Source organism: Myxocyprinus asiaticus, chromosome 22 (genome assembly GCF_019703515.2).
Source record: "Myxocyprinus asiaticus isolate MX2 ecotype Aquarium Trade chromosome 22, UBuf_Myxa_2, whole genome shotgun sequence".
Lineage (NCBI taxonomy): Eukaryota > Metazoa > Chordata > Actinopteri > Cypriniformes > Catostomidae > Myxocyprinus > Myxocyprinus asiaticus.
In genome coordinates this window covers 20,024,138-20,049,645 of record NC_059365.1, presented here as the reverse complement: position 1 = coordinate 20,049,645, position 25,508 = coordinate 20,024,138, and the positions used below count along the sequence as shown (strand labels likewise).

The 25,508-nt window shown below is 38.2% G+C and overlaps 2 protein-coding genes across 4 annotated transcripts in view; one reads left to right on the top strand and one right to left on the bottom strand.

Moving 5' to 3' along the window:
• Window positions 1–88: 88 nt before the first annotated feature.
• LOC127413280 (PDZ domain-containing protein 11) lies at window positions 89–4,633 on the bottom strand. Of its 2 annotated transcripts, none has more exons than XM_051650283.1 (6): window positions 4,600–4,633; window positions 4,078–4,180; window positions 3,862–4,002; window positions 3,661–3,759; window positions 3,526–3,586; window positions 89–1,985 (listed from the first exon to the last, which is right to left on the bottom strand). In XM_051650283.1, the coding sequence occupies exons 1-6, from the start codon at window positions 4,620–4,622 to the stop codon at window positions 1,951–1,953; spliced, it is 462 nt and encodes a 153-aa protein (XP_051506243.1). In that variant the 5' UTR covers window positions 4,623–4,633; the 3' UTR covers window positions 89–1,950. The 2 variants fall into 2 exon arrangements, with proteins under 2 accessions (XP_051506243.1, XP_051506244.1); XM_051650284.1 differs by lacking the exon at window positions 4,600–4,633 and adding an exon at window positions 4,354–4,580.
• Window positions 4,634–11,521: 6,888 nt separating this feature from the next.
• Window positions 11,522–25,508, top strand: part of LOC127413270 (glycerophosphoinositol inositolphosphodiesterase GDPD2-like) — a 29,869-nt gene continuing 15,882 nt past the window's right edge. Inside the window, exon 1 of one of the 2 annotated variants that reach the window (XM_051650261.1) lies at window positions 11,522–11,685. In XM_051650261.1, coding sequence (XP_051506221.1) covers window positions 11,599–11,685 — 87 coding nt within the window. In that variant the 5' untranslated portion in view covers window positions 11,522–11,598. The remainder of the gene's footprint in view (window positions 11,686–25,508) is intronic. The other variant, XM_051650262.1, reaches the window with a different exon arrangement.

Genomic DNA, 25,508 nt, shown 5'->3' with positions numbered 1-25,508 from the left:
ATATATATGAAGTCCTCTCACTTTATATGGTAAAGGGTTATATGGTTTTATATTGTGCAAATTTTAAATAAATTATAATGTCAAAAAATGTTTTTGAAGACTTTATTTTTTTTTTTACAATAAGAATGAAGAATTTTGGTAGGGTTATTAATGACACTGCTTAATGTTGGCTCACATGACCATTGATCAATGCCTAGCTAGGTATATTTACATTTGCCTAACAAAACATCTTAGTCCAGGTGTTCCACATTGCAAAATGTATAATGATGTCATTCAGTAAATTCGTTTAATGTAAAACCTAAATGTACTTGGTATTTCCAGTACTACCATTAAACTGCTCACTAGCAGAGATACATCATTAACATAGCCACACTACCTTACATTTTAACTGTAATCTTGCCACAGTAACTAGTTTGAAAACAATACTAAGTCCTGCAACAACATATTCTCTTCTCGCATTGTCTTTTACTTTCTGTGACTCCACACATTTATTTAAAAATAAAAACAATATTTTTTTTATGTTACATTTCTTGTTACGGATACTGATTTAATTACACTTGTCAGTAGCAACATATTTGTCAGCAGGACATCAAAATGCATTTCACTGATGCAATCATTTATTACTTGGCTTCAGATTGCACAACTGAAATGTAATCACAAAATAAGATGAAATAGATCATATGAAGAATATTACATATTGGACTTTAATCTCGGTTTCATTTAATAAATGTCTGAAATTGATATTACTGATAATAATACTCACAGCAGACCATAATTTATTATTGATGTGCCCTATCACTGTATACAGTAATTTCACTCAATAAATAACACTTCTACCATACTTTTAATATGCATGTCATAGAATATGCTTATTTTCCCCAAAGATGGGGAAAGTCTAAATAAAGCAGATTTTGAATCTAACCTCAAAGGTTTAGCTTTATTTGCCCTTTTGCCACTTTGATTAGTGAGGAGAGTAGAGAAAGGATTGGAAATGATGGGCAGAGAGAGGGCACAGGGTCAGATAATGTTGCAGGCTAGATTTAAACTTGAGTCACTTTCATGAGCATCTCAACATTGTAGCACATATGCCAAACGCTAGGCCATGGCTTTGACACATACGTAAAGAATCAGTTAAAAGCCATGTATGAATCTACACAGCTGGCTTATTCAAAGTGCTGAATCTTCAGACGAACCCTTGAGTGTTTGGAAATAATTTTTTTGGACAGTGTTTTAGTCAGCGAAAGTAATTAGTGGGAGGAAGGCACCAAATCCTCATCAGCTGCATCACTTGTTCCTCACTGAGTCTGTCCTCTGCACTTCAATTACTGTCTGGTTTGGTTCAGCTAAGAAATCGGACATCAGAAGACTACAAAGGACAGTTCGGGCTGCTGAGAGGATTACAGGTTGCCCCCTGCCCTCTCTTCAAGAACTGTACACTTCCAGAGTGAGGAAAAGGCTGAAAAAAATCACTCTGGACCCCACTCACCCAGCCCACTACGTTTTTGAACTGTTGCCTTCTGGATGGCGCTACAGAGCACTGAGCACCAGAACCGTCAGGCTATCCATCTTATGAACAGTTAAATTGCCCCACTGAACAATAATTATGTGCAATACACAGCTTAGTCTATTTATATTCATCCAACACATCCTACCTCTTCTGCCATTACATTCCCTTGCATCTGCATATAACAGATTTGTAATATTTATGTGTGTGTGTGTGTGTATATATATATATATATATATATATATATAGGCTTAGTATGTATTTCTATATACTTATATTTTCTTTTCACTTTTTATTTTTATTCTATTTTTTTTATTATTATCTCTGTCTTGTTGTTGTATTGTTTGTGCACTGGAAGCTTCTGTCACCAAGACAAATTCATTGTATGTGTAAGCATACTTGGCAATAAAGCTCATTCTGATTCTGATGAGGCTCAGCTCTGCCACTTAGTGTACAGTCCTTTCCTTCTGCCTCTGGTAATCTAGAAAAAGATTTCATTAACATTCATGTATTTAGTAAACTTTCATCAAAGTGAATTACAGAGCATTCAAGCTATACATTATATCAGTTTGTGCATTCCCTGGTATTCAAACTGGTGACCTTGGCATTCCTAGTAACATGATTTACCAGCTGCGCTACTGGAAAACTTCTTAGACCATTAACAATGAATCTATGCTTTTACATGTTTTTGTTCTTCAGTCAAAATGAGTCTGTTACAACATTAAACATGGACTCTAATTAGTGTCAGAAACTTTATTTTTATCAGCAAGGACATTTTTTAACCTTTTTTCAAACATTCAGTGTAACACAGTGACGTCCCTTCATGTCAAATACAATTAAATCAAATAACTGGAATGGTCACTACAGTGTCTAAACCAATTACTAGATAAAGTAGGCCTAGAATAGAATATTATGAAATATATCAAACTTAAGATATTTGGGGCCTGGGTAGCTCAGTGGTAAAATACGCTGGCTACCACCCCTGGAGTTCGTTAGTTCGAATCCCAGGGCATGCTGAGTGACCCCAGCCAGGTCTCCTAAGCAACCAAATTGGCCTGGTTGCTAGGGAGGGTAGAGTCACATGGGGTAACCTCCTCGTGGTCGCTATAATGTGGTTTGTTCTCGGTGGGGCGCATGGTGAATTGAGCGTGGTTGCCACGGTGGATGGCGTGAAGCCTCCACACGCGCTATGTCTCCGTGGCAACGCGCTCAACAAGCCACGTGATAAGATGCGCGGGTTGACTGTCTCAGACGCGGAGGCAACTGGGATTCGTCCTCCGCCACCCGAACTGAGGCGAATCACTACGTGACCACGAGGACTTAGAGCGCATTGGGAATTGGGCATTCCAAATTGGGAGAAAAAGGGGAAAAAATCCCCCCCCCAAAAAAAAAAAAAAACTTAAGATATTTAAAAATCACTACAGTGCATTAAAAGTGAATGGTGACCAGGACTTTGCTCTAAAAATCACACAAAGTCAGCATAAATATAATCCATAAGACTTCAGTGGTTAAATCCATATCTTCTAAGCAATATGATAGGTGTGGCTGAGAAACAGATCAATATTTAAGTCCTTTTTTACTATAAATTCTCCTCCCTACCCAGTAGGTGGCGATATGCAAAAAAAAAAAACAAAAAAAAAAAAGCGAATCGGCAAAAACAATAGAAGAAAAATGTGAAAGTGGAGATTTATAATAAAAAATACTTCAGTATTGATCTGTTTCTTTCTTACACCAATCATATCACTGAAGATTGCTGCCTTTATGTGCATTTTGGAGCTTCAAAGTTCTGGTCACCATTCACTTGCATTGTAAGGACCTACAGAGCTGGAATATTCTTCTAAAATCTTCATTTGTGTTCAGCAGATGAAAGAAAGTCATATACATCTGGAATGGCATGAGGGTGAGTGAATGATGAGAATTTTCATTTTTGGGTGAACTACAACTTAAATTTTTGACCTAGACTCCTATAGTCTATATATTCTGCATGTACCACAAGAGAAGGATGAATATAAAACACTTACTGTAAGGGAAGTAGCGAACCTTCATTAAAATCTCTCTTGCTGTCTTTAGAATCTCCACAGCCTAAGGACAGTATATGGATTCAGTTTGAGGAGTCGATTAAATTATTTTTGTGCTACTGACCCATCAGCTCTTACCCTTGAATGTTCTATGTCTTGAAAATCCACATCATTGACAGAAAGCACCTGATCACCCTCTTGAAGTCCAGCCCTATGGGCATCAGAATCTGGTACCACCTGTCGAAACATTTTGAGCAGGGCAAAACCAAGATGATTACATGTCAATTGTTTTTTGCTAAAAGAACAACAAACAAATTGGTTTCACATGGCAACACTCACTTTAGAAATAAATATACCAAGCTGTGAGGCCTTTCCGCCACGGATATTGAAGCCCAGTTGTGCACCAGGGGGCTTTTTTAAGACTACAGTGCGAGGCAGGAACTGAGTGAGCTCGTTGTTATAGTCAGGGTGATGTATCCTCTGATTGTAAGAAAAAAAGATTAGTATTAGGCCAATATGATCACAAAAGACAAGTTAAAAATGTGAGACTTTCACCTCCTGTGGAGGGATCCAGGCAGGTGGGTTTTCATAGGACGGAAGAAAGACTACTGGTAGTTGACAGTCATCATATGGAATCTTTTGCTCCATGTTTTTCGAGCTAGAAATGTAAATGCGAGAGAAACAACAGTGATATGAAATGATTTCCAGAGTCAGATTTACCTCGATGCATTTGAATTAATGGAAGAAGGATTCGATTCTATGACGAAGGCTTGTATGAAATATCACGACACAGTGAAACTACTGATGAGAAAAAAGCATAAATCGTCAAACCTTTATGATTAAAGGGATGCAAATTCACTCTCTACGGTTCTTATTGTACTGTGAGCACAACTGGCTAACTTGCTAACGCTCAACAATAAACATATGAAGCGCTGCACAAAGAGCCACAGATACGAATTCTCAAAATGTTGCGTAAAGAGGCGAAAGTTAAAAATCTGTTCATACTAAAATTAAAAACATGCAATATGTACAGCTGATAATTTTGCCCGACAGTTTTGTTTTTGACTATCAACTCACCAAGAACTCCTCGAACGAACCATTAGCCGCGCCCTCTCGCATATCACGTGACTTTACGTTTTTTCTTTCTTATCTCCCCAAATGTCCATTTTAATTAACTCTTTTTCCGATGTAATCTTTATGTCACATGTAAAAAAAAAAAAAAAAGAAAGAAAGAAATAAAAAGTTACTTTGGCTTAGCAATTTCCCATTTTCCATTCAATTCTCTTTTTATTTTTGCATTTTTACACAATTCAAATTTATTTACACAATATATATATATATATATATATATATACAGGGTTGGGAAGTAATGGAATACATGTAACGGGATTACGTATTTAAAATACAAAATATAAGTAACTGTATTCCACTACAGTTACAATTTAAATCATTGGTATTTAGAATACCGTTACATTCAAAAAGTATTTTGATTACTGAAGAGATTACTTTGCATTTTATTGTCATTTGATTCATTTAATATTTAGTCCTTTCAGATGAAAAACATTTATACATATAAATTATGTGATCCAAAGTGCATTTGAACAGCGGTGAAACACTTTCTTATGATGTGTTACATTCATACGAGCAGACAGAGAAGTACGTTTGATGTAAGTTTGGAGCAGAAGAAATAGAAATAAACCTTGTGTAAATTGTCAGCTTTACGCTAAGCTAAAATGCTATTTCTAGCCATTTTACATGCACGTTACCAGGCACGATCATATTTTTTTATCAAGAAAATTCACGTTGGATCATATTTTTTATTTTTTTATTTCTAGTAAGACTTTTGATATTAGGGCACAAATCATAATCTTGATAATAATTTTTGAATTGTTTTCCTGTAAAAATATCAAAAAATCCTTAAAACAAGATCAGTTTTATTTACCTTGTTTCAAAAACAACACTGCATAAGATATTTAGGTTTTTCAGAGAATGTATTTTTAACATGTGTATTTTGTCTTACTGTACTGGCAGAGTTTTTATAGTCAAAACAAGTGAAAAAATCTACCAGTGCTGAAGAAGTAATCCAAGGTATTTAGACCTTGAGTAATCTAACGGAATATGTTACAAATTACATTATACAGCATGTATTCTGTAATCTGTAGTGGAATACATTTCAAAAGTAACCCTCCCATCCCTGTATATATATATATATATTTCTTTTTACCAGAATTACATACATCTTTCATTAATTGTTTTCATCATGTGTTTTGGGTATTAGAAAACACATGGGAAATTAAGCTTCATCCTAAATACAGAACTTAAGCTGACTGAATTGTTCTGCTTATGGTTTGGCTCCATCTCCATGTTGCCCTGATTGCAACAAGCTTTTCAGTTCCTTCTAAAGGAAGGAAACACCAGAGTATGATGCTACCACCATGCTGGATGACAAGAATGATGCAATATTTACTGTATTTGTTTTAACTTTTTGGCAAAAAAAAAAAAAAAAAAAAAAAAAAAAGCTCCTGCCTGGAGTGCTAAAAGAAATTGTTATGTTTTGACAGTTTCTCCCATTTCATCTAAAGACCTCTGCAACTCTGGTGGCCCCTGGGTCACATCTCTGACAACAACTGACCTTCATGTCCAGTTGCTCAATTTCTAACATCATCCTTCCTTAGATCAAGTACAACTTGATCTTAGTTGAGTTTTTTTTCTTTTATCTTTCCTTTTCTTTTTTAAAATTTTGTTAAAATGGACTTCGCACTGCTCAGATCACAGTTTTCTTTCTAAAAGGTTTCAGGCTTTATCACAAGGCATCTTGCAAAATTCAGACAGGTTGGTTTTGGAGTGAATTTTGGCAACATTTAGGGCATAGGCCCTTAGATGACTTCAAAGCTAACAGACATGGACTAAAAGCCAGAAAACTCCTATTTTGATTTCATGTTTTAAGAGCATTTTTTGAAAAATGTTACAAAAAAATAAACTCGAAGAATGCTGTCATGTTAAATAAAGCAAAGCTGCCTCAATGAATCATTTGGATTTAACAGTTCCATAATTCTGAGCCACATTTTTGCAAATAACAAATGTTTAATCAGGATCCTGCACATGGTTAACTAGCACACAACTTGTACCTGAAATCAGTTTACTCTGTTATCTTTGATATATCATCAGTTAAACATTAGAGAATATTGCCAAAATATCTTACCAGCAGGGGTCAGTCCAGATCCACTGTATGAAGATTTTAAAATAGCGCACAGTAGAAATTAGTAATAAATAGTTTCCAGGATTTTTAAGAAAGAATAGGCCATTCTTGTGCATCAGCTTTCCCCCAAATATTTATAGTTTATTTTACAATTTTATTAAAATACTATACAGACTGAGGAATAATCTGTACTGTAGCTACACATTTTAAATGATCTCATTGCATTTCTTTTAATACTGAATGTATTTTCTTCAGTTTTATATTTAAAACAAGCTTCATGAAGCACAGACACTGTCAAATTCAAGAACTTTTCAGGCACATTTTATAATTTTATAGCACAAAACAAGAAAGTTTAACAACAAATGTATGTAAAAGATTAAATCTTTTGATGCAGTTTTGATTACAGGTTATTTTGTACATGTACATACTATGGTTTTAGACATTATAAATGATCATGTTAAGACATTCAATTCATTTTTTCATTGTCATTATTTCCCAGGTATTCCAGCAGGCTAATAAAAGTTTATTTTTGTTTTACATACCTTTCTTTGAATTTTTACTTTGTGCGTGCGTGCGTGCGTGCGTGCGTGTGTGTGTGTGTGTGTGTGCATAGTTTACTTTGGCGATAGGGTCAGTGCCCACATATCATATCATGGTTTAGGAGGAATTTGTAATGGGAAGAATGACACAAAACATGACTCATTTTATAAGTAATCTGTTGGAAGCAGTAGTGCATATTTAAACTTTTACCTCATTTAATTGTCCTTTTAGGTGATTTTATCCATGACAATTTTATGTCTATATCTATCTATCTATATATATATATATATATACATACACAGGTGCATCTCAATAAATTAGAATGTCATGGAAAAGTTCATTTATTTCAGTAATTCAACTCAAATTGTGAAACTCATGTATTAAATAAATTCAGCGCACACAGACTGAAGTAGTTTAAGTCTTTGGTTCTTTTAATTGTGATGATTTTGGCTCACATTTAACAAAAACCCACCAATTCACTATCTCAAAAAATTAGAATACATCAGAAGACCAATAAAAAAAAAAACATTTTTAGTGAATTGTTGGCCTTCTGGAAAGTATGTTCATTTACTGTATATGTACTCAATACTTGGTAGGGGCTCCTTTTGCTTTAATTACTGCCTCAATTCGGCGTGGCATGGAGGTGATCAGTTTGTGGCACTGCTGAGGTGGTATGGAAGCCCAGGTTTCTTTGACAGTGGCCTTCAGCTCATCTGCATTTTTTGGTCTCTTGTTTCTCATTTTCCTCTTGACAATACCCCATAGATTCTCTATGGGGTTCAGGTCTGGTGAGTTTGCTGGCCAGTCAAGCACACCAACACCATGGTCATTTAACCAACTTTTGGTGCTTTTGGCAGTGTGGGCAGGTGCCAAATCCTGCTGGAAAATGAAATCAGCATCTTTAAAAAGCTGGTCAGCAGAAGGAAGCATGAAGTGCTCCAAAATTTCTTGGTAAATGGGTGCAGTGACTTTGGTTTTCAAAAAACACAATGGACCAACACCAGCAGATGACATTGCACCCCAAATCATCACAGACTGTGGAAACTTAACACTGGACTTCAAGCAACTTGGGCTATGAGCTTCTCCACCCTTCCTCCAGACTCTAGGACCTTGGTTTCCAAATGAAATACAAAACTTGCTCTCATCTGAAAAGAGGACTTTGGAACACTGGGCAACAGTCCAGTTCTTCTTCTCCTTAGCCCAGGTAAGACGCCTCTGACGTTGTCTGTGGTTCAGGAGTGGCTTAACAAGAGGAATACGACAACTGTAGCCAAATTCCTTGACACGTCTGTGTGTCAGTCCATTCCTTGTGAAGTTCACCCAAATTCTTGAATCGATTTTGCTTGACAATTCTCACAAGGCTGTGGTTCTCTCGGTTGGTTGTGCATCTTTTTCTTCCACACTTTTTCCTTCCACTCAACTTTCTGTTAACATGCTTGAATACAGCACTCTGTGAACAGCCAGCTTCTTTGGCAATGAATGTTTGTGGCTTACCCTCCTTGTGAAGGGTGTCAATGATTGTCGTCTGGACAACTGTCAGATCAGCAGTCTTCCCCATGATTGTGTAGCCTAGTGAACCAAACTGAGAGACCATTTTGAAGGCTCAGGAAACCTTTGCAGGTGTTTTGAGTTGATTAGCTGATTGGGATGTCACCATATTCTAATTTTTTGAGATAGTGAATTGGTGGGTTTTTGTTAAATGTGAGCCAAAATCATCACAATTAAAAGAACCACAGACTTAAACTACTTCAGTCTGTGTGCATTGAATTTATTTAATACACGAGTTTCACAATTTGAGTTGTATTACTGAAATAAATGAACTTTTCCATGACATTCTAATTTATTGAGATGCACCTGTATATATACAGTTGAAGTCAGAAGTTTACATACACTTAGGTTGAAGTCATTAAAACTCATTTTTTAACCACTCCACAGATTTAATATTAGTAAACTATAATTTTGGCAAGTCATTTAGGAATCTACTTTGTGCATGACAGATTGTTTCACTTTTAATTGACTATATCACAATTCCAGTGGGTCAGAAGTTTACATACACTAAGTTAACTGTGCCTTTTAGCAGCTTGGAAAATTCCAGAAAATGATGTCAAGCCTTTAGACAATTAGCCAATTAGCTTCTGATAGGAGGTGTACTGAATTGGAGGTGTACCTGTGGATGTATTGTAAGGCCTACCTTCAAACTCAGTGCATCTTTGCTTGACATCATGGGAAAATCAAAAGAAATCAGCAAAGACCTCAAAAAAATAAAAATAAAAATAAATAAATAAAATAAATAAATAACAATAATAATAATAATTGTGGACCTCCACAAGTCTGGTTCATCCTTGGGAGCAATTTCCAAATGCCTGAAGGTACCACGTTCATCTGTACAAACAATAGTACACATGTATTTACACCATGGGACCACACAGCCATCATATTGCTCAGGAAGGAGACACATTCTGTCTCCTAGAGATGAACGTAGTTTGGTGTGAAAAGTGCAAATCAATCCCAGAACAACAGCAAAGAACCTTGTGAAGATGCTGGAGGAAACAGGTAGACAAGTATCTATATCCACAGTAAAATGAGTCCTATATCGACATAACCTGAAAGGTTGCTCAGCAAGGAAGAAGTCACTGCTCCAAAACTGCTATAAAAAAGCCAGACTACAGTTTGCAAGTGCACATGGGGACAAAGATCTTACTTTTTGGAGAAATGTCCTCTGGTCTAATGAAACAAAAATTGAACTGTTTGGCCATAAAAGGGTGAGGCTTGCAATCCAAAGAACACCATCCTAACCATGAAGCATGGGGGTGACAGCGTCATGTTGTGACAGCATCATGTTGTGGGGGTGCTTTGCTGCAGGAGGGACTCTTGCACTTCATAAAATAGATGGCATCATGAGGAAGGAAAATTATGTGGATATATTGAAGCAACATCTCAAGACATCAGCCAGGAAGTTAAAGCTCGGTCGCAAAAGGGTCTTCCAAATGGACAATGACCCCAAGCATACCTTCAAATTTGTGGCAAAATGGCTTAAGGACAACAAAGTCAAGGTATTGGAGTGGCCATCACAAAGCCCTGACCTCAATCCGATAGAAAATTTGTGGGCAGAACTGAAAAAGCTTGTGCGAGCAAAGAGGCCTACAAACCTGACTCAGTTACACCAGTTCTGTCTGGAGGAATGGGCCAAAAATCCAGCAATTTATTGTGAGAAGCTTGTGGAAGGCTAAAAGTTTGACCCAAATTAAACAATTTAAAGGCAATGCTACCAAATACTAACAAAGTGATTGAAAACTTCTGACTCACTGGGAATGTGATGAAAGAAATAAAAGCTGAAATAAATAATTCTCTCTACTATTATTCTGACATTTCACATTCTTAAAATAAAGTAGTGATCCTAACTGACCTAGACAAGGAATGTTTTCTATGATTAAATGTCAGGAATTGTGAAAAACTGAGTTTAAATGTATTTGGCTAAGGTGTATGTAAACTTCTGACTTCAACTGTATATATATATATATATATATATATATATATATATATATATATATATATATATATATATATATATATATATTATTATTATTATTATTATTATTATTATTATTTACAAGCAAAACAAGTTTAATTTCTGCTATTCAAATATTGTCCCTTATCTATATTGTACTAGAACTTGTCTTGAATCATTGGTTTCGGTTAAGCTGATACTGTAGATGTACTGTAAAACTGAGTAATAATTAACCAGTTGACATTGACAGTCACTTTCACTGCTGCCAAAGCAGATCAGGTAAGAGGGCTTCGTTATTTTTCTCAGCCCTGATGATGGACCAGTCAGGTAGTTGTTTGTGAGGGCAGGATATGGTGTTTTCAGTACATTTAAAGTGACTGCATTATATAATCGAATTTGAATTTGTATGTAAGGCAGCATGCTTTAAGTAGTAACGCCTTTAAAGTTCCCAATTGGACAAAAACTAACTGCGCAAAGAGTGGTTTGATTTTCCTGATCGTGTCTCGCGAGAGTTGCGTTTGTTGTTACTAAGGTTGGGATTAGGGTTAGGTTTTGGGTTGGGTTAAGGTGAGTTTTACGATTAGGAATATTTCTGTGGTTTCAGTGGGACTCAAAATAATCACAATAAATACAGTTTTAGGAATGTCACATGCGACTCTCGCGAGACTTGTCCCAGCCAGAGGGTTCCCTTTTAGTCATTGCCGATTTTCCGAGCTCCCCCTGTAACAGCCACTCCACTGCTTTTCATTCATTGGGTGCTGGTCGATACAAAGCGCTAAGGAATGTGCACTTATTAATATTCAGTCCACGGGAGGGTTTAAGAGTTCGGATGCATAAACTGGAAGAAATATCTAAATGTGTGGGGTTTAGAGAGACTGGTTGTGATTTCCACATCACATGTTACTTCTTAAACAAGGTAAGACACTAATATGCAAATTTAAATTCGACTTATTCTCACCGACTAGCTCTTCAAAGCATTGAAACACACGGTGAGGCCAGGTGTGCTCATTAAATGTGAGCTACTACAGCAGCATCATGATAGGAAAAAAAAAAGTGATTTGAAGACATGGACTCCTAAAACAATGGCAGTTTTGTCTGTGAAAGTTATGGGAAATGCCGTGTTACCATTAAACAAGTTTTGATGTTTGTGCATCAGGGATAATCAATAGCCTGGTCAAAACCAGGTGTAATAAGTTTATGACTTGATTTAGTTAAATATTTAATTTGATTTGGAGATATTTTTATATTTTTTTTTTATATTTAATGTTGCACTAGGAAATGTTGCCCTGTTGGGTTTTTGAGCTACAGATTTACCCTCAACACTGTTATAATAACCTTGGATGAATTTTTGTATGTCATAAGAAGACAGCATGATGTCACTGAACTTGCAGATCAAGATGTAAGGTTGGATTTAATTTTAGAGCAGGCTGTAAATTCTCTGTGAAAACATTTAGCAATAAAATAAGTCAATGTGTTAAGTTTGGCCACCCAAATCACAATTCTTGTATCAGGTAAAACTAGTGTATTTAGTATGCATTTTGTCTTGTAAAATGGGTTGATTCAGCTCATTGGAACACCTCTGCGTCACAAACAGAAACTCAGTGAAAGATAGGATTATCTTTTACTTGCTACTTTTTTATTTCAAAGCAAATGACCTGAAAGTCAGTCTCTCGCTTTCTCTCTCTCACACACACTGTGCCCAACAAAATGTGACCTGACCTAGCCATTTGATTTGTCTGCAGGATTTTCATAAAGTTTTGCATATAGGCTGCATTTTCTTTTCTTTATTATCAGACTAGCTGTGATGTATTGTTTCATACAAACATCTCTTGAAATAAAACACTTAGGCCTAACAAAAGAGAAATTTACATGAGTGATGAGTTAAACAATTATTCAATTATCTAAGTGTGATGTTTGTTTTTGTGGCACTTTTTATCAAAGTTCTTTTCTCTAATGCAGGTTCCCAAACCTTCTTTTTAAACTACGGCACCCCTTTAGAGCATTTAAAGACATACTGCCAGCTCTTTTTAATATCAGTGGTTATTAAAATGTTAAACTGAGCAGAGACTTCAACAGAGATTAGCACCCATTTGGAAACCACTGCTCTAATGAGCACACAAAAGCCTGTGATGATGATGATTATAATGAAGTGGATTTGGTAAGTGTACTAGAAATTTATACAGTTGATGAGAGACATGTCTGGATTATATTTAAGCATATGATCTGACATAAATGATCTGAAATAAAATACTGTATATCAAGATTTGATTTAAAACTGCTGCCTGTCACATTTAGCTGCAAAAGGACAACAATTAAACCAAAAAGACTGTTGAATCATTTCACAAGAATCCTAAGAGAGGAAATCATATTTTTTTTATATGCACAAAAAATAATTCTAAGATTTACTTGATTAAATTTTATGGAATTTTGTGATGAAATTTAAATGAGTAATCTTTTTACAAAATATATATTAAAAACCAAAATATTTTAAGTTAATTTTGTAAAAAATTACACTATTCAATTCGATGGAATTTTCACCAGGGCAAAATTAATAGTTTGACTTGCCAAGTCTCTTCACATGTGATTTAAAAAAAAAAAAAAAAAGAAAAATGTGCTTAATATGGTTAATATTAATCTGGGCCTGATGTCATGGGATGGCAAGGCTTGAAGTACAAGGTTTTCAGGTTTTTTTTTTCTTCTTCAGTTTTTACACATTTGAAGCACTAATTTCCTCTCTGAATATATTGTACCAGTAAAAGATTTGGACAAACCAACTTGTTTACAAATACCATTTTCCTCAGTTTAGAATAATAGTGAAGTTATCAAAACTATGAAATAACACACATGGTAGTATAGAAATTATGCAGTCAACGGCAACAAAAAAGCTGACTTAGATTCTTTAAATAGCTACTCCTTGCCTTGGTAACAGCTTTGCATTCTCTAAAACAACTTCATGAAATAAATGCTTGAGATACATTCCAGTCTTGAAGGAGTTGGCTCTTGTTGACAGCTTTTCCTTCACTCTCCATTTTAACTCATCCATTTTTTTGTAATTTATTTTCTTTTAAATAGAAATCTTAAATGTACATAAAAACACAGTATATATTTTGTTTCCTTCTGCTTCAAAGCCTCCTTTTAATTTGCTATGTGAATATTGCCATATGACAAAAATATATAATTTTATTTTTTTCTTTCTATTGTGCAATGCAGTTGCCTTGAGCTCTTTAAATGACTTATTAGTCCCCTGCTTAGACATGTTGACTTGCCAAGTCTCTTCACATGTGATTTAAAAAACCAAAAACCAAAAAAACAAATTTGCTTAATATGTCCTGTCACCTGTCTGTAAAGTGGGGAAAGGTTGTATTTGCTTCCATGTGTTACTGTTGTAAATAAGCCTAATAGAAATCACACTCCTTAAAATGAAAGTTAGTTTCCAGTTAGTAGACTACTTTCTTACCTAATTTATGCAGGGTGTGTCTCACATGTATATGCCTAGATAAATAGTGGAACTTTGTGACACAACAGCAATGGTTTCTGTCTCTCCGTTTATTAATTATTAATCACATTTTTTTTTAATTGATTTAGAAAAAAGTATGTGTGCCAATTCCCCTACAATACACTATATTAGGTTTAGATATGTAGTCTTTAGGTATTTAAACTTTTTATTATTTATTGTCCGTGGTAAAATTGAGGACATTTTCCCATTTTGGGGGAAATTCTACTGAAAGTTATACTAATCCTTCTTGTTCCTTTTTTAAATTATTACTTATGTATGTAATTTTATTAGTGGCATTTTATTCGTCCAGTACAATTTAAATGTTAAACTATGCAGGGAATCAAACCTATTGGTGGTCAGATTCCTTGTAAACCTTGTAAACCGATATTTTAATAGTGGTGTCCAGTGAAGAAAAGTGGTAAGTTCATTCAACGGTTTAAATCATCTTAGCAGTGTTATAAAGTTGAGGCTAAACGGGTCAGATAAAATAATGGAGACGTGCACTCTGAAAGGCATAATATTGTCTAAATTAAAATAAGTGGTTTGTGACAGTGTCATGGTATCTTCTATTTACTGAACTGTGAATTTCTTCCAATTTAAAGAGTAATCGGATATGTCAGACAACTGGTTAATACGTTTTCAAACTTCTTGAAGTGATGTGTTTTGGTTTTGTAAGAAAATAATTTGTCCACATAGAGGGAGATTTTTATGGTTGATATAATTCTTCTTATTTTCTTAGAGAACAGCTTACAGTGAAACAAGACACTTCCCTTTTGTGCCAGTCATTGAAACATTGAAACTCAGTCCAGGAACTGGACAAAGGAGCTGTAGGCTATTCTGAGAAGAGTGGCGTGTTTATAAGAAAATAGCACTTTTAAAGTGGTCCATGCAGGATGGTTGTTTTATGCTGCAAAAACAGTTGAATAAGGCTGGATTAAAACTGCAGTACAGCAGGCCATTTAGTAGAGCTGCAGGTTGACAAAGTTGTCTTCGCCTGACCTGATAAGTTGAAAAGTGACAAATTAAAAGCACTGTCATGCCTGTCTGCATGAGCCAGAATATCAACTTAACAACTCTGCTGTACTTGACACGATTCCTTTCTTCTTTGTCAAATCTGGAGAATGCTTATTGCCCCAGTCTTGTGAAGCGTGTCCTCTATGGGGAAAAAGGCTGCTTATGTTACGGAGCTCAAAACTGCCACTGATCTTAGAGCTCCCAATCTCTCCTGATTCCTAATAGTTACATTTTCAGGAGAAATTGCACTAACCCTGTTGGAACTTTAATATATTAGAAATATATGGCAGTTCCGTAGAAATGGCATTGGGAATACTTGGTAATGGCTTTTGCAATACAAAATCACTGCCACTGCAATAGGCTTTTTAATAAATGCAATATCAGGTTTACTATACATAGTTAAGTTTACCTGGACAATGGCTATATGTTGTTTTAAAGTGAATAACTTGAGAATTAAGATTTTACATATTATAATTTTACTGTAAACCATGCTAAGTGAGCATTTGACTGCTGCTGTGACAAGAACGTGTGGTGTGTTAGTGGAGCTTTCATAAAAAAAAAAAAAAAAAACCAAGAACCCAGAGGGCTTTCTTGGGATGTTATGCAGGCCTGGTTCTATGGTGGTGCTTATACAGATGTTAAAACACCCCCAATTGAGCAATGTTGGTGCTTTATTGCATCTTCACTTTTACTACTAGAGCAGACCCACTAAATTCAGAAGCACCCTCAGAGATTTTGACTCCGAACTGGGCCTGATGTCATGGTATGGCGAGGCACGAAGTACAAGGTTTAAATTTTTTTTCTTCAGTTTTTACACATTTGAAGCACTAATTTCCTCTGAATATATTGTACCAGTAAAAGATTTGGACAAACCAACTTGTTTACAAATACCATTTTCCTCAGTTTAGAATAATAGTGAAGTTATCAAAACTATGAAATAACGAGGTCACGTGACGCCATGCAAGGAGCAGACGAGTGAGCGACGAGCTCTGCGCACTTTGCTGAATTTTCGATTATTTTCATGTTATAATCTGGTGAATTTTGAAATACCCAGTTACACATTTGTCCTTTGTTGCAAAACATGACAAAGAAGTCAAAATCCTCGGGCTCTGGATATATTAAAAGACACTTACGTGTTCAGGATGAAAGCCCCGACAGGCCTACAGACCTCGATTTAGATGGCGCGGCAGGTGAGGAGATCCAGCGTCAGTTGTCCAACATATCGGTGATGTTGAAGAAGATTCTTGCTGACTTGGAGGATCTCGCTGTAATACGTCGATCGATTACGGCGAAGAGAATTTTATTTCCAGAGTTAGGTACAAGAGTGACTGATGTTGAAAAACGAATCGATTTTCTGGAATCTTCGGAGAGGGAATTAACCGCTAATCCACCTGCGACCAAAGTTGATTTGGAACATCATCTTGAAAAGCTCGAAGATCTTGAGAATAGAAGCCGCAGGAATAACGTTCAAATTCCTGAGCATGAGGAGGGCAGAGATATGGTGAAATTCCTAGACGAGTTTTTCCCGAGTCTGCTCGACATAACAGGCCACAAGCTGGAAATCGAGCGAGCTCACAGATCTGCTGAGGGAGATAGGCCCCGATCGATTCTGGCCAGATTTCTGAGATCATCCGATAAAGATCTTGTGTTGTGCCAGGCGAGGAGCAAAGGGAAGCTTTCTTGGAAGAACCATAATATTTTCTTGTTCCCGGACTTTGCGAGTTCGACGAGAGAAACGTGATCGGTTCAAGGAATGTAAGAAACTCTTACATCAGAAAAAGATCTCGTTTGCTCTGTTTCCTGCCAAACAACGAAGGTCGGTCACAAAGTATTTACATGTCCAAAACAGGCAATATCTTTTATAGAATCAATGTCTGAGTAAACCATTGGATGTTTCTCATGTGAGTGGGCCTGACTCGCTGTACTTACTCTTGAGGAAGCTGGGCGACATTTTTGGGTTTTTTGCGTTGGTTCCGCCTAGCAGCTGGAGCTTGTTTTGTGAATAACACTTTTCCTTAAATAAACTTTTGCATTGATGAAAGATTACTTTTGCATTGAAGTTCCCGGACAGATTGAGTGTGGACATTACGGATGACTGCAAAATATCTACATGCTCACACAAAGGATGTCTTTTATAAAGTTGACGGATTGTGTAAGTCATGGTATATACGTTTATGCGGCCTCTGAGTGAATTGACTTGACCATCCGGGGAACAGGGATGCCGGTTTTGTTTCTTTTTGTATTGGTTCCGCCTAGCGGCTGGAGCTTATTATATTGAATAACACTCCTTCGGAACAGCTGTGGATTAATCTGTTCATTCTTTGTGCTTATTCCTCCTGCTGGCTGGAGTTTGTTTTGTTGAGGTTTTTTTACAGGACATTGGAATGATTACGTCATCCGCTGAACTCGTAACAGCTGGCTCACTGAACATTCATTTGTCTGTCCGAGGAATCTGAATGTTTTTTTTATCAGCTGGAATTTGTTTTGTGGATGATCACACCATTGAGACAGTTCTGTGAATGAATCTACACGTTCTTTGTGTTCATTCTTCCTATTGACTGGGTTTATTTTACAAAGTATTTTCTGTTATGTAATTTGTGAGGCAAAATTGAGCAATCCGATGGCAAAGTTGTCGTGGGGGCTCGTGGGCGTTCATGGACCTTTTGAGTTTAGAGGGATTGTCGCCGGTTGGTGCTGTCGTGCGCGGGGTTAATGTGCACGTTTTTCTTTTTCTGTTTGTTCGGGGGGATGTTCGGGGGTTGATTGTTTCACTAATGTGGTCTGTATAATTTTGTTTTTCACACACAATTTTTTTTTTTTATTATATCAATATGTCAGTTGTTAATATGAGTGTACTATCTCTCTCCACATGGAATGTAAATGGGTTGGGGCAACCCATAAAAAGAAGGAAGGTTATTTCTTTTCTTAAACGTAAGAAATATGGTATAGTGTTCCTTCAAGAAACATCTCTCCCCGCAGGAAGCTGAAAAATTTGGGAAGATATGGGGTGGACATGTGTTTTTTAGTGCTGGCTCAAGTAAGAGCAAGGGAGTCATTATATTGATTAATAAACATCTACAATTCAAATGTCTCAAACAGACTAAAGATAAATGAGGAAGAGTCATTATTGTGTTAGTTGAAATTCAAGGGCAAAGGTTGATTTTGGCTAATATTTACGCACCTAATGCTGATGATCAAGGCTTTTTTATATATCTTGAAGGGATGTTGCAAGCCGCTGGCACCCCTCATGATATAATATTGGGAGGAGACTTTAATCTTTTGATGGACTCAGTCCTTGATCATAGTGAAGCAAAAGTGTGTAAGCCCCTTAGAGCAACATTGACGCTTCACAGATTGTGTAAAAATTTTGGTCTTATGGATATTTGGAGACTTTTGAACCCATCTGGTAGGGACTATACATTTTTTTTTTTTTCATCAGTCCATAAGATTTTTTTTTTATATATCCAAATCCCTCATTTCATCTGTTGTTGATTGCTCAATTGGAAACATTTTAGTCTCAGATCATGCCCTGATGAGTTTAGAGGTGATGCCACATATAGAGAAAAATAAATCATATAGTTGGCGCCTTAATGTGTCCCTTTTGCAAAATCCTGATTTCCAACAAATGTTGAAGACTGAAGTCAGTGTTTATATGGAGACCAACTGGTCCTTGGTATCCTCTGTGGGCGTGGATTGGGAGGCACTTAAGGTGGTTCTTAGGGGTCAGATCATACAGTATGCCTCATTCATCAAAAAATCCAATGCACGAGAACTTGTGGAGTTGAAAGAGAATATTAAAAGTGCAGAGGCAGAGGTGAAGCGCCGTATGTCAGCTGATGGCCTCAGAGAATTGACCAAATTGAAATAGATATAATACTATTTTGTCACAGAAAGTGGAGTTTTTGAAAGTGGAGTCTTTGAGTCGTGTGACAAAGCAGGGAAGCTTTTGGCTAGATATATAAAGCAGAGAGAGTCTCTTTCTATCATTCCCTTAGTGAAATCTGCTGGTTGTGACATTTTTACTTCAGCCATTGATATTAATAATGCCTTTAAAGAGTTCTATATTGATCTTTATAGTTCCACATCTTCATCTACTGATGAAGATATTAGAAACTTTGTGGAACCATTAGAACTTCTAAACTGACGACTGAGCAAAAAAACTCTCTTGATTCTGAGATAAACTTGGAGGAGCTTGATGAGGTAATTAAGTCCCTACCTACTGGCAAGACTCCGGGGCCAGATGGTTTTTGCTGCTGAATTTTTTAGATCTTATGCTACAGAACTGGCTCCACTTTTGTTAGAAGTTTATACTTAATCATTAAAGAATGGAAAGCTTCCGCCAACCATGACACAAGCCCGGATCAGTCTGATTCTTAAAGACAAAGATCCAAGTGAGTGTAAAAGTTACCGTCCAATCTCCCTGATCCAACTAGATGTAAAAATATTGTCAAAAATTCTGGCTAATCGATTAAGTAAAGTTATGACATATCAAATCACTTTTATTGTCACACAGCCATATACACAAGTGCAATGGTGTGTGAAATTCTTGGGTGCAGTTCCGATCAACATAGCAGTCGTGACAGTGATGAGACATATACCAATTTACAATAACATCAAATTAACACGGCACAATTTAAAGTCTAATATACACATAATTACACACAACAATATACAAATAATAGCATACATTGTACAGTATACAATACACACAATATAGATACACATTATTCAATAAAAAAAAAAGTATATATAGTAGTATATATAGAATGTACAGTAGGTTGTATTGTACTGTATTGACATTCAGGCTGTTGGTTGATAGTAAGTTTTTAAGAGAGAAAATAATATAATTTATGACAGTCCGGTGTGAGATATAAGAGTAAGAGTAATAAAGTGCAGTGCTGATGTTTTTGATCGTGGGAGATCAAGAGTTCAAAAGTCTGATTGCTTGGGGGTAGAAGCTATCATGAAATCGGCTGGTGCGGGTCCTGATGCTGCAATACCGCCTGCCTGATGGTAGCAGTGAGAACAGCCCATGGCTCGGGTGGCTGGAGTCTCTGATGATCCTCCGAGCTTTTTTCACACACCGCCTGGTATATATGTCCTGGAGGGAGGGAAGCTCACCTCCGATGATGTGTCTGGCAGTTCGCACCACCCTTTGCAGTGCTTTGCGGTTGTGGGCTGTGCTATTGCCATACCAGGCGGAGATGCAGCCAGTCAGGATGCTCTCTACAGTGCAGGTGTAGAACCATGTGAGGATGTGGCGGTTCATTCCAAACTTCCTCAGCCATCTCAGGAAGAAGAGGCGCTGATGAGCCTTCACAATGACTTCAGTGTGGATGGACCATGTGAGTTCCTCAGTGATGTGGACACCCAGGAACTTGAAGCTGCTGATTCTCTCCACTGGTGCTCCATTGATGGTGATGGGACTGTGTTCTCTGTCTTTTCTTCTGAAGTCCACCACAAGCTCCTTTGTCTTACTGACGTTGAGGGAGAGGTTGTGCTCCTGACACCAGTGTGTCAGAGTGTGCACCTCCTCTCTGTAGGCTGTTTCATCATTGTCAGTAATCAGACCTACCACCGTCGTGGCATCTGCAAACTTAATGATGGCATTGGAGCTATGTGTAGCCACACAGTCATGTGTGTACAAGGAATACAAGAGTGGGCTGAGAACACAGCCCTGTGGGGCTCCAGTGTTGAGGGTCAGTGATGAGATGTTGCTGCCTATTCCAACCACCTGGCGTCTGCTTGACAGGAAGTCCAGGATCCAGCTGCACAGTGAGCTGTTTAAGCCCAGAGCCCGGAGTTTCTCATCTAGCTTGGAGGGCACTATGGTGTTGAATGCTGAGCTGTAGTCTACAAACAACATTCTCACATAAGTGTTCTTTTTTTCCAGGTGGGAGAGAGCAGTGTGTATTGTAGATGCAATGGCATCATCAGTGGAGCGGTTGTTGCGGTAAGCAAACTGCAATGGGTCTAGAGAGAGAGGCAGCACAGAGCAGATGTAATCTCTGATTAGTCTCTCAAAACATTTGCTGATGATTGGGGTCAGAGCAACAGGACGCCAGTCATTTAAGCAAGTTATTTTTGATTGCTTTGGAACCGGCACAATGGTGGATGTTTTAAAGCATGTGGGAACTACAGACAAAGAGAGGGAAAGGTTGAAAATGTCCGTAAAAACACCAGCCAGCTGGTTCGCGCACACTCTGACGCGGCCCGGAATGCCATCTGGGCACGCGGCTTTGCGGATATTCACCCGTCGGAAGGATCGGGTTACATCCGCTACAGAGACGGAGAGTGAACTAACCTCTGTAGCTTTGGCCGCGAGAGCTCTCTCCGCGAGGGCGGTGTTATTTCCCTCAAAACGAGCATAAAAATTATTTAGCTCATCCGGGAGAGAGGCAGCGGTGTTCATGGCGGAGTTTTTATTCCCTTTAAAGTCCGTGATGATGTTAATTCCCTGCCACATGCTTCTAGAGTTGGTGGTGTTAAACTGTCCTTCAGTCTTGTTCCTGTACTGGCGTTTTGCTGTTCTGATCGGAACAGCTTTCTTTCAGAGGGCATCACTGGCTTGTTTATGCTCCTCCGCATTCCCGGAATTGAAAGCGGAGGTCCGCACATTAAGTGCCGCGCAAACATCACTATTTATCCATGGCTTCTTGTTCGGATGGATCCGTGTTCTGGTTGGAACGACGTCCTTCATGCACTTTTTGATGAAACGCATTACGCTATCAGCGTAAATCTCGATGTCGTCATCAGAGGTGGACCGGAACATCTCCCAGTCCTTGTGATCAAAACAGTCCTGTAGCATAGAGTCTGATTGGTCCGACCAGCACTGGATCGTTCTGAGGGTGGGTGCTTCCTGTTTCAGTTTCTGCCTGTAAGCGGGCAGAAGCAGAATGGAAGAGTGGTCCGATTTGCCAAATGGTGGGTGGGGGAGGGATTTGTAGCCATCCCGGAAGGGAGAGTATCAGTGGTCCAAAACCCGGTCCCTTCGTGTGTTGAAACTAATGTGCTGGTGGTATTTTGGTGCGACTGATTTGAAACTGGCTTTATTAAAGTCCCCGGTCACAATGAACGTGGCCTCAGGGTGCACAGTTTCCTGCTCACTTATAATCCCGTACAGTTCCTTGATTGCCCGGTCTGTGTTGGCTTGTGGGGGGATGTACACAGCAATGATAATGACCGCTGTGAATTCCCTCGGTAGCCAGAATGGTCGACACAGAAGCATGAGAAATTCCAGATCAGGAGAGCAGAAAGACTTGATAGAATGTACGTTCCTCTGATCACACCAGGATTTGTTGATCATAAAACATACACCACCACCTCTGCGTTTACCTGAGAGGTCTTTCGCTCTGTCCGCTCGGTGCACGGAGAACCCCGCGGGTTCAATGGCTGAGTCTGGAATCTCCGCAGACATCCAAGTTTCTGTTAGGCAGATAATGCAGCAGTCCCTCATATCTCGTTGGAAAGAGATCTGCGCTTTCATCTCGCAGAGTTTGTTATCCAGAGACTGAACATTTGCCAGTAGAATACTGGGTAGCGGGGGTCGATTTGCACGGTGTCTTACTCTGATGAGAACGCCGGCTCTGTTTCCCCTTTTCCTCCTGCGTTTCCGCGTCCGGACTGCCCAGACAAAGGGCTCCGCTTGCGTGTTTGTAAACAGCGGGTCGGCATTGAGGAATTTGAAATCCGGTTTACGGTGTGAAATTGCTGAACCAATGTCCAAAAGTGTTTGTCTGTCGTAGATAATAAGGCAGACAACATCCAAGATAAAAAAACATAAGAATTGTGAACAAAACAAACAAAACACTACCATGTTGTTTCGGAGCTTGCAACGCAGCAGCCATACTCGGCGCCATCTTGAGTCCTTCAGCCTCTTATACATGTAGATCAGGTGGGGTTTATTCGGGGTCGTAGCTCTTCTGATAACATCAGGCCTCTCATCAATATTATGTGGTCAGTGGCGAATGATCAGTCTCCAGTCACTGCCATCTCACTTGACGCTGAAAAGGCGTTCGATATGGTAGAATGGGATTATCTTTTTAAGGTTTTGGAAATGTATGGGTTCGGAAATACTTTTATTGGATGGATTAAGTCACTTTATAGACACCCTGTAGCAGCGGTACAAACAAATGGATTAATTTCAGATTATTTTACTTTGGATAGGGGAACTCGGCAGGGCTGCCCTCTTTCCCCTTTATTGTTCTGTCTTGCCCTGGAACCATTAGAAGCTGCGATAAGGGGGAAGGATGATTTTCCAGGGGTGGTGGCGGGAGGTGTGGCGCATAAACTTCTGCTTTATGCAGATGATATTTTATTATTTGTCTCTGAACCTTCTAGATCTATGCCTTGCCTCCACAGAATTATTAATTCCTTTTCTAAGTTCTCAGGATACAAAGTTAATTGGTCTAAATCCGAAGCTTTGGCTCTGACAGCATACTGTCCAGTAACTGCTTTCCAGCCGGGTCCCTTCCAATGGCCCAAACAGGGCATTAAGTATTTGGGGATTTTATTCCCAGCAAATTTGTCTGATTTAGTTCATGTCAATTTTGACCCTTTAATAAGATTTTTGAGCAATGTGGGCAGGTGGGATTCATTACATTTATCTATGATTGGGAAGGTTAATGTTATTAAAATGAATTGTATTCCAAAATTTAACTACCTGCTACAGTCCCTACCTGTAGCTTTCCCCCTCTCTTATTTCAAGCAATTCGATAGCATAGCAAAGTCCTTCATTTGGAATGGTAAACGTCCCAGATTGCATTTTAATAAGTTCCACAGGCCGATTGACAAAGGTGGGCTAGGCCTACCCAAGATTTTGTTTTATTACTATGCGTTCAGTCTCAGACATTTGGCTCATTGGTCACTTCCACCTGAGAGAGCCCCTCCCTGGTTTGTTATTGAACAGGCAGTTCTTGCCCCTATTTTGCCGTTACAAAGCATCTCTATCAAACTAATTGGAAAAGTTAAGTTACACCCCGTTATTTCGCATTTACACTCGGTATGGACAAAAGTGTCCAGATTGTTTAAAGTGGACACTTATATAAATGTTGCCTCGAGCATATGGCAGAACCCAAGATTGTGTATTGGCAAGTCCCCTTTCTGCTGGCCAGAGTGGATTGTGAGGGGGGTTGCTACACTCGGTGACCTATATGAAAGTGGTGTGTTGAGAGAGTTTGAAAACTTGGTCCAACATTTTGGGATCCCCAGACCTCAGTTTTATAGGTATTTACAATTGCGCCACCTGCTTTGTACTATTTTTGGGAGTAGCACACATCCCCCTGAGGAGGCAGAGGTGATTGCGGCTTTTGGAAAAGGTCATGAGGCATCAGTGTACTACTCACTGTTAATTCAGAGTATGGGGGATGGAGCTTTAACTTCTGTTAAGAGATTATGGGAGAAAGATTTGAATTTGGTATTGGAGGATGGAGTGTGGACTAAGATTCTGAAAAATGTCAAGTCTGCATCTAGAGATGCAAGGGTTCGCCTTATGCAATTTAAGATTTTACAAAGATTTTATTGGACCCCCTCTAGATTTTATAGGCTTGGTCTTAAAGACACACCCACATGCTGGCGATGCCAGTCAGAAGTTGGAGACATAGCCAATATTTTTTGGGGATGCGTTAAGATCCAAGATTTTTGGTTAAAGATTCAGAATTATTTGCGTGACATTCTGGACACTCAAATTTTACTTTGCCCCAGACTTTGCATTTTGGGCAATGGGGAAGTTATAAATTCGGGTGACAAATATATAAAAAATTGGGTTCTGACTAGCGTGATGATCGGTAGACAAATTATTTTAAGGGAATGGAAGTCAGACGGAGCGCCACCATTTCCAGAGTGGTGTGCGGAGATGGGGAGTGTGGCGGCTTATGAGAGGATGATAGATGGAAGGCTGGGGCGGGAGGACTTATTTTTCAGGAAGTGGGGTAGGTATTTGGCAGTTTTGGAGGACTCTAGGGGAAGGGATGAGGAGGGAGATGTTTAGTTTAATTATGTATATTTATTGTATATTTTATTTTTTATTTTATTGTGTGTGTGTGTGTGTGTGTGTGTGTGTATTATTTTATGTGACCACAGGGGTGTTCTTTGGGGTGGGGAGGGATGTTAATGAGTGTTAAAAGTTAAATGTTGATTCGGTATGTATATGTTGTGTTTTTCTCTGTTGTGCTTTCTTTTTGAATCAATAAAAAATGATTACAAAAAACTATGAAATAACACACATGGTA

What these genes read in the sequence shown, in the direction of transcription:
- LOC127413280 (XM_051650283.1), bottom strand. Translation starts at nt 4,622, where the DNA reads ATGGTTCGTTCGAGGAGTTCTTG. An exon ending in GTTCGTTCGAGGAGTTCTTG is followed by an intron (nt 4,181 to 4,599) that starts GTGAGTTGATAG and finishes TTACATTTCTAG; the next exon opens with CTCGAAAAACATGGAGCAAA. An exon ending in TTGGTATATTTATTTCTAAA is followed by an intron (nt 3,760 to 3,861) that starts GTGAGTGTTGCC and finishes ATGTTTCGACAG; the next exon opens with GTGGTACCAGATTCTGATGC.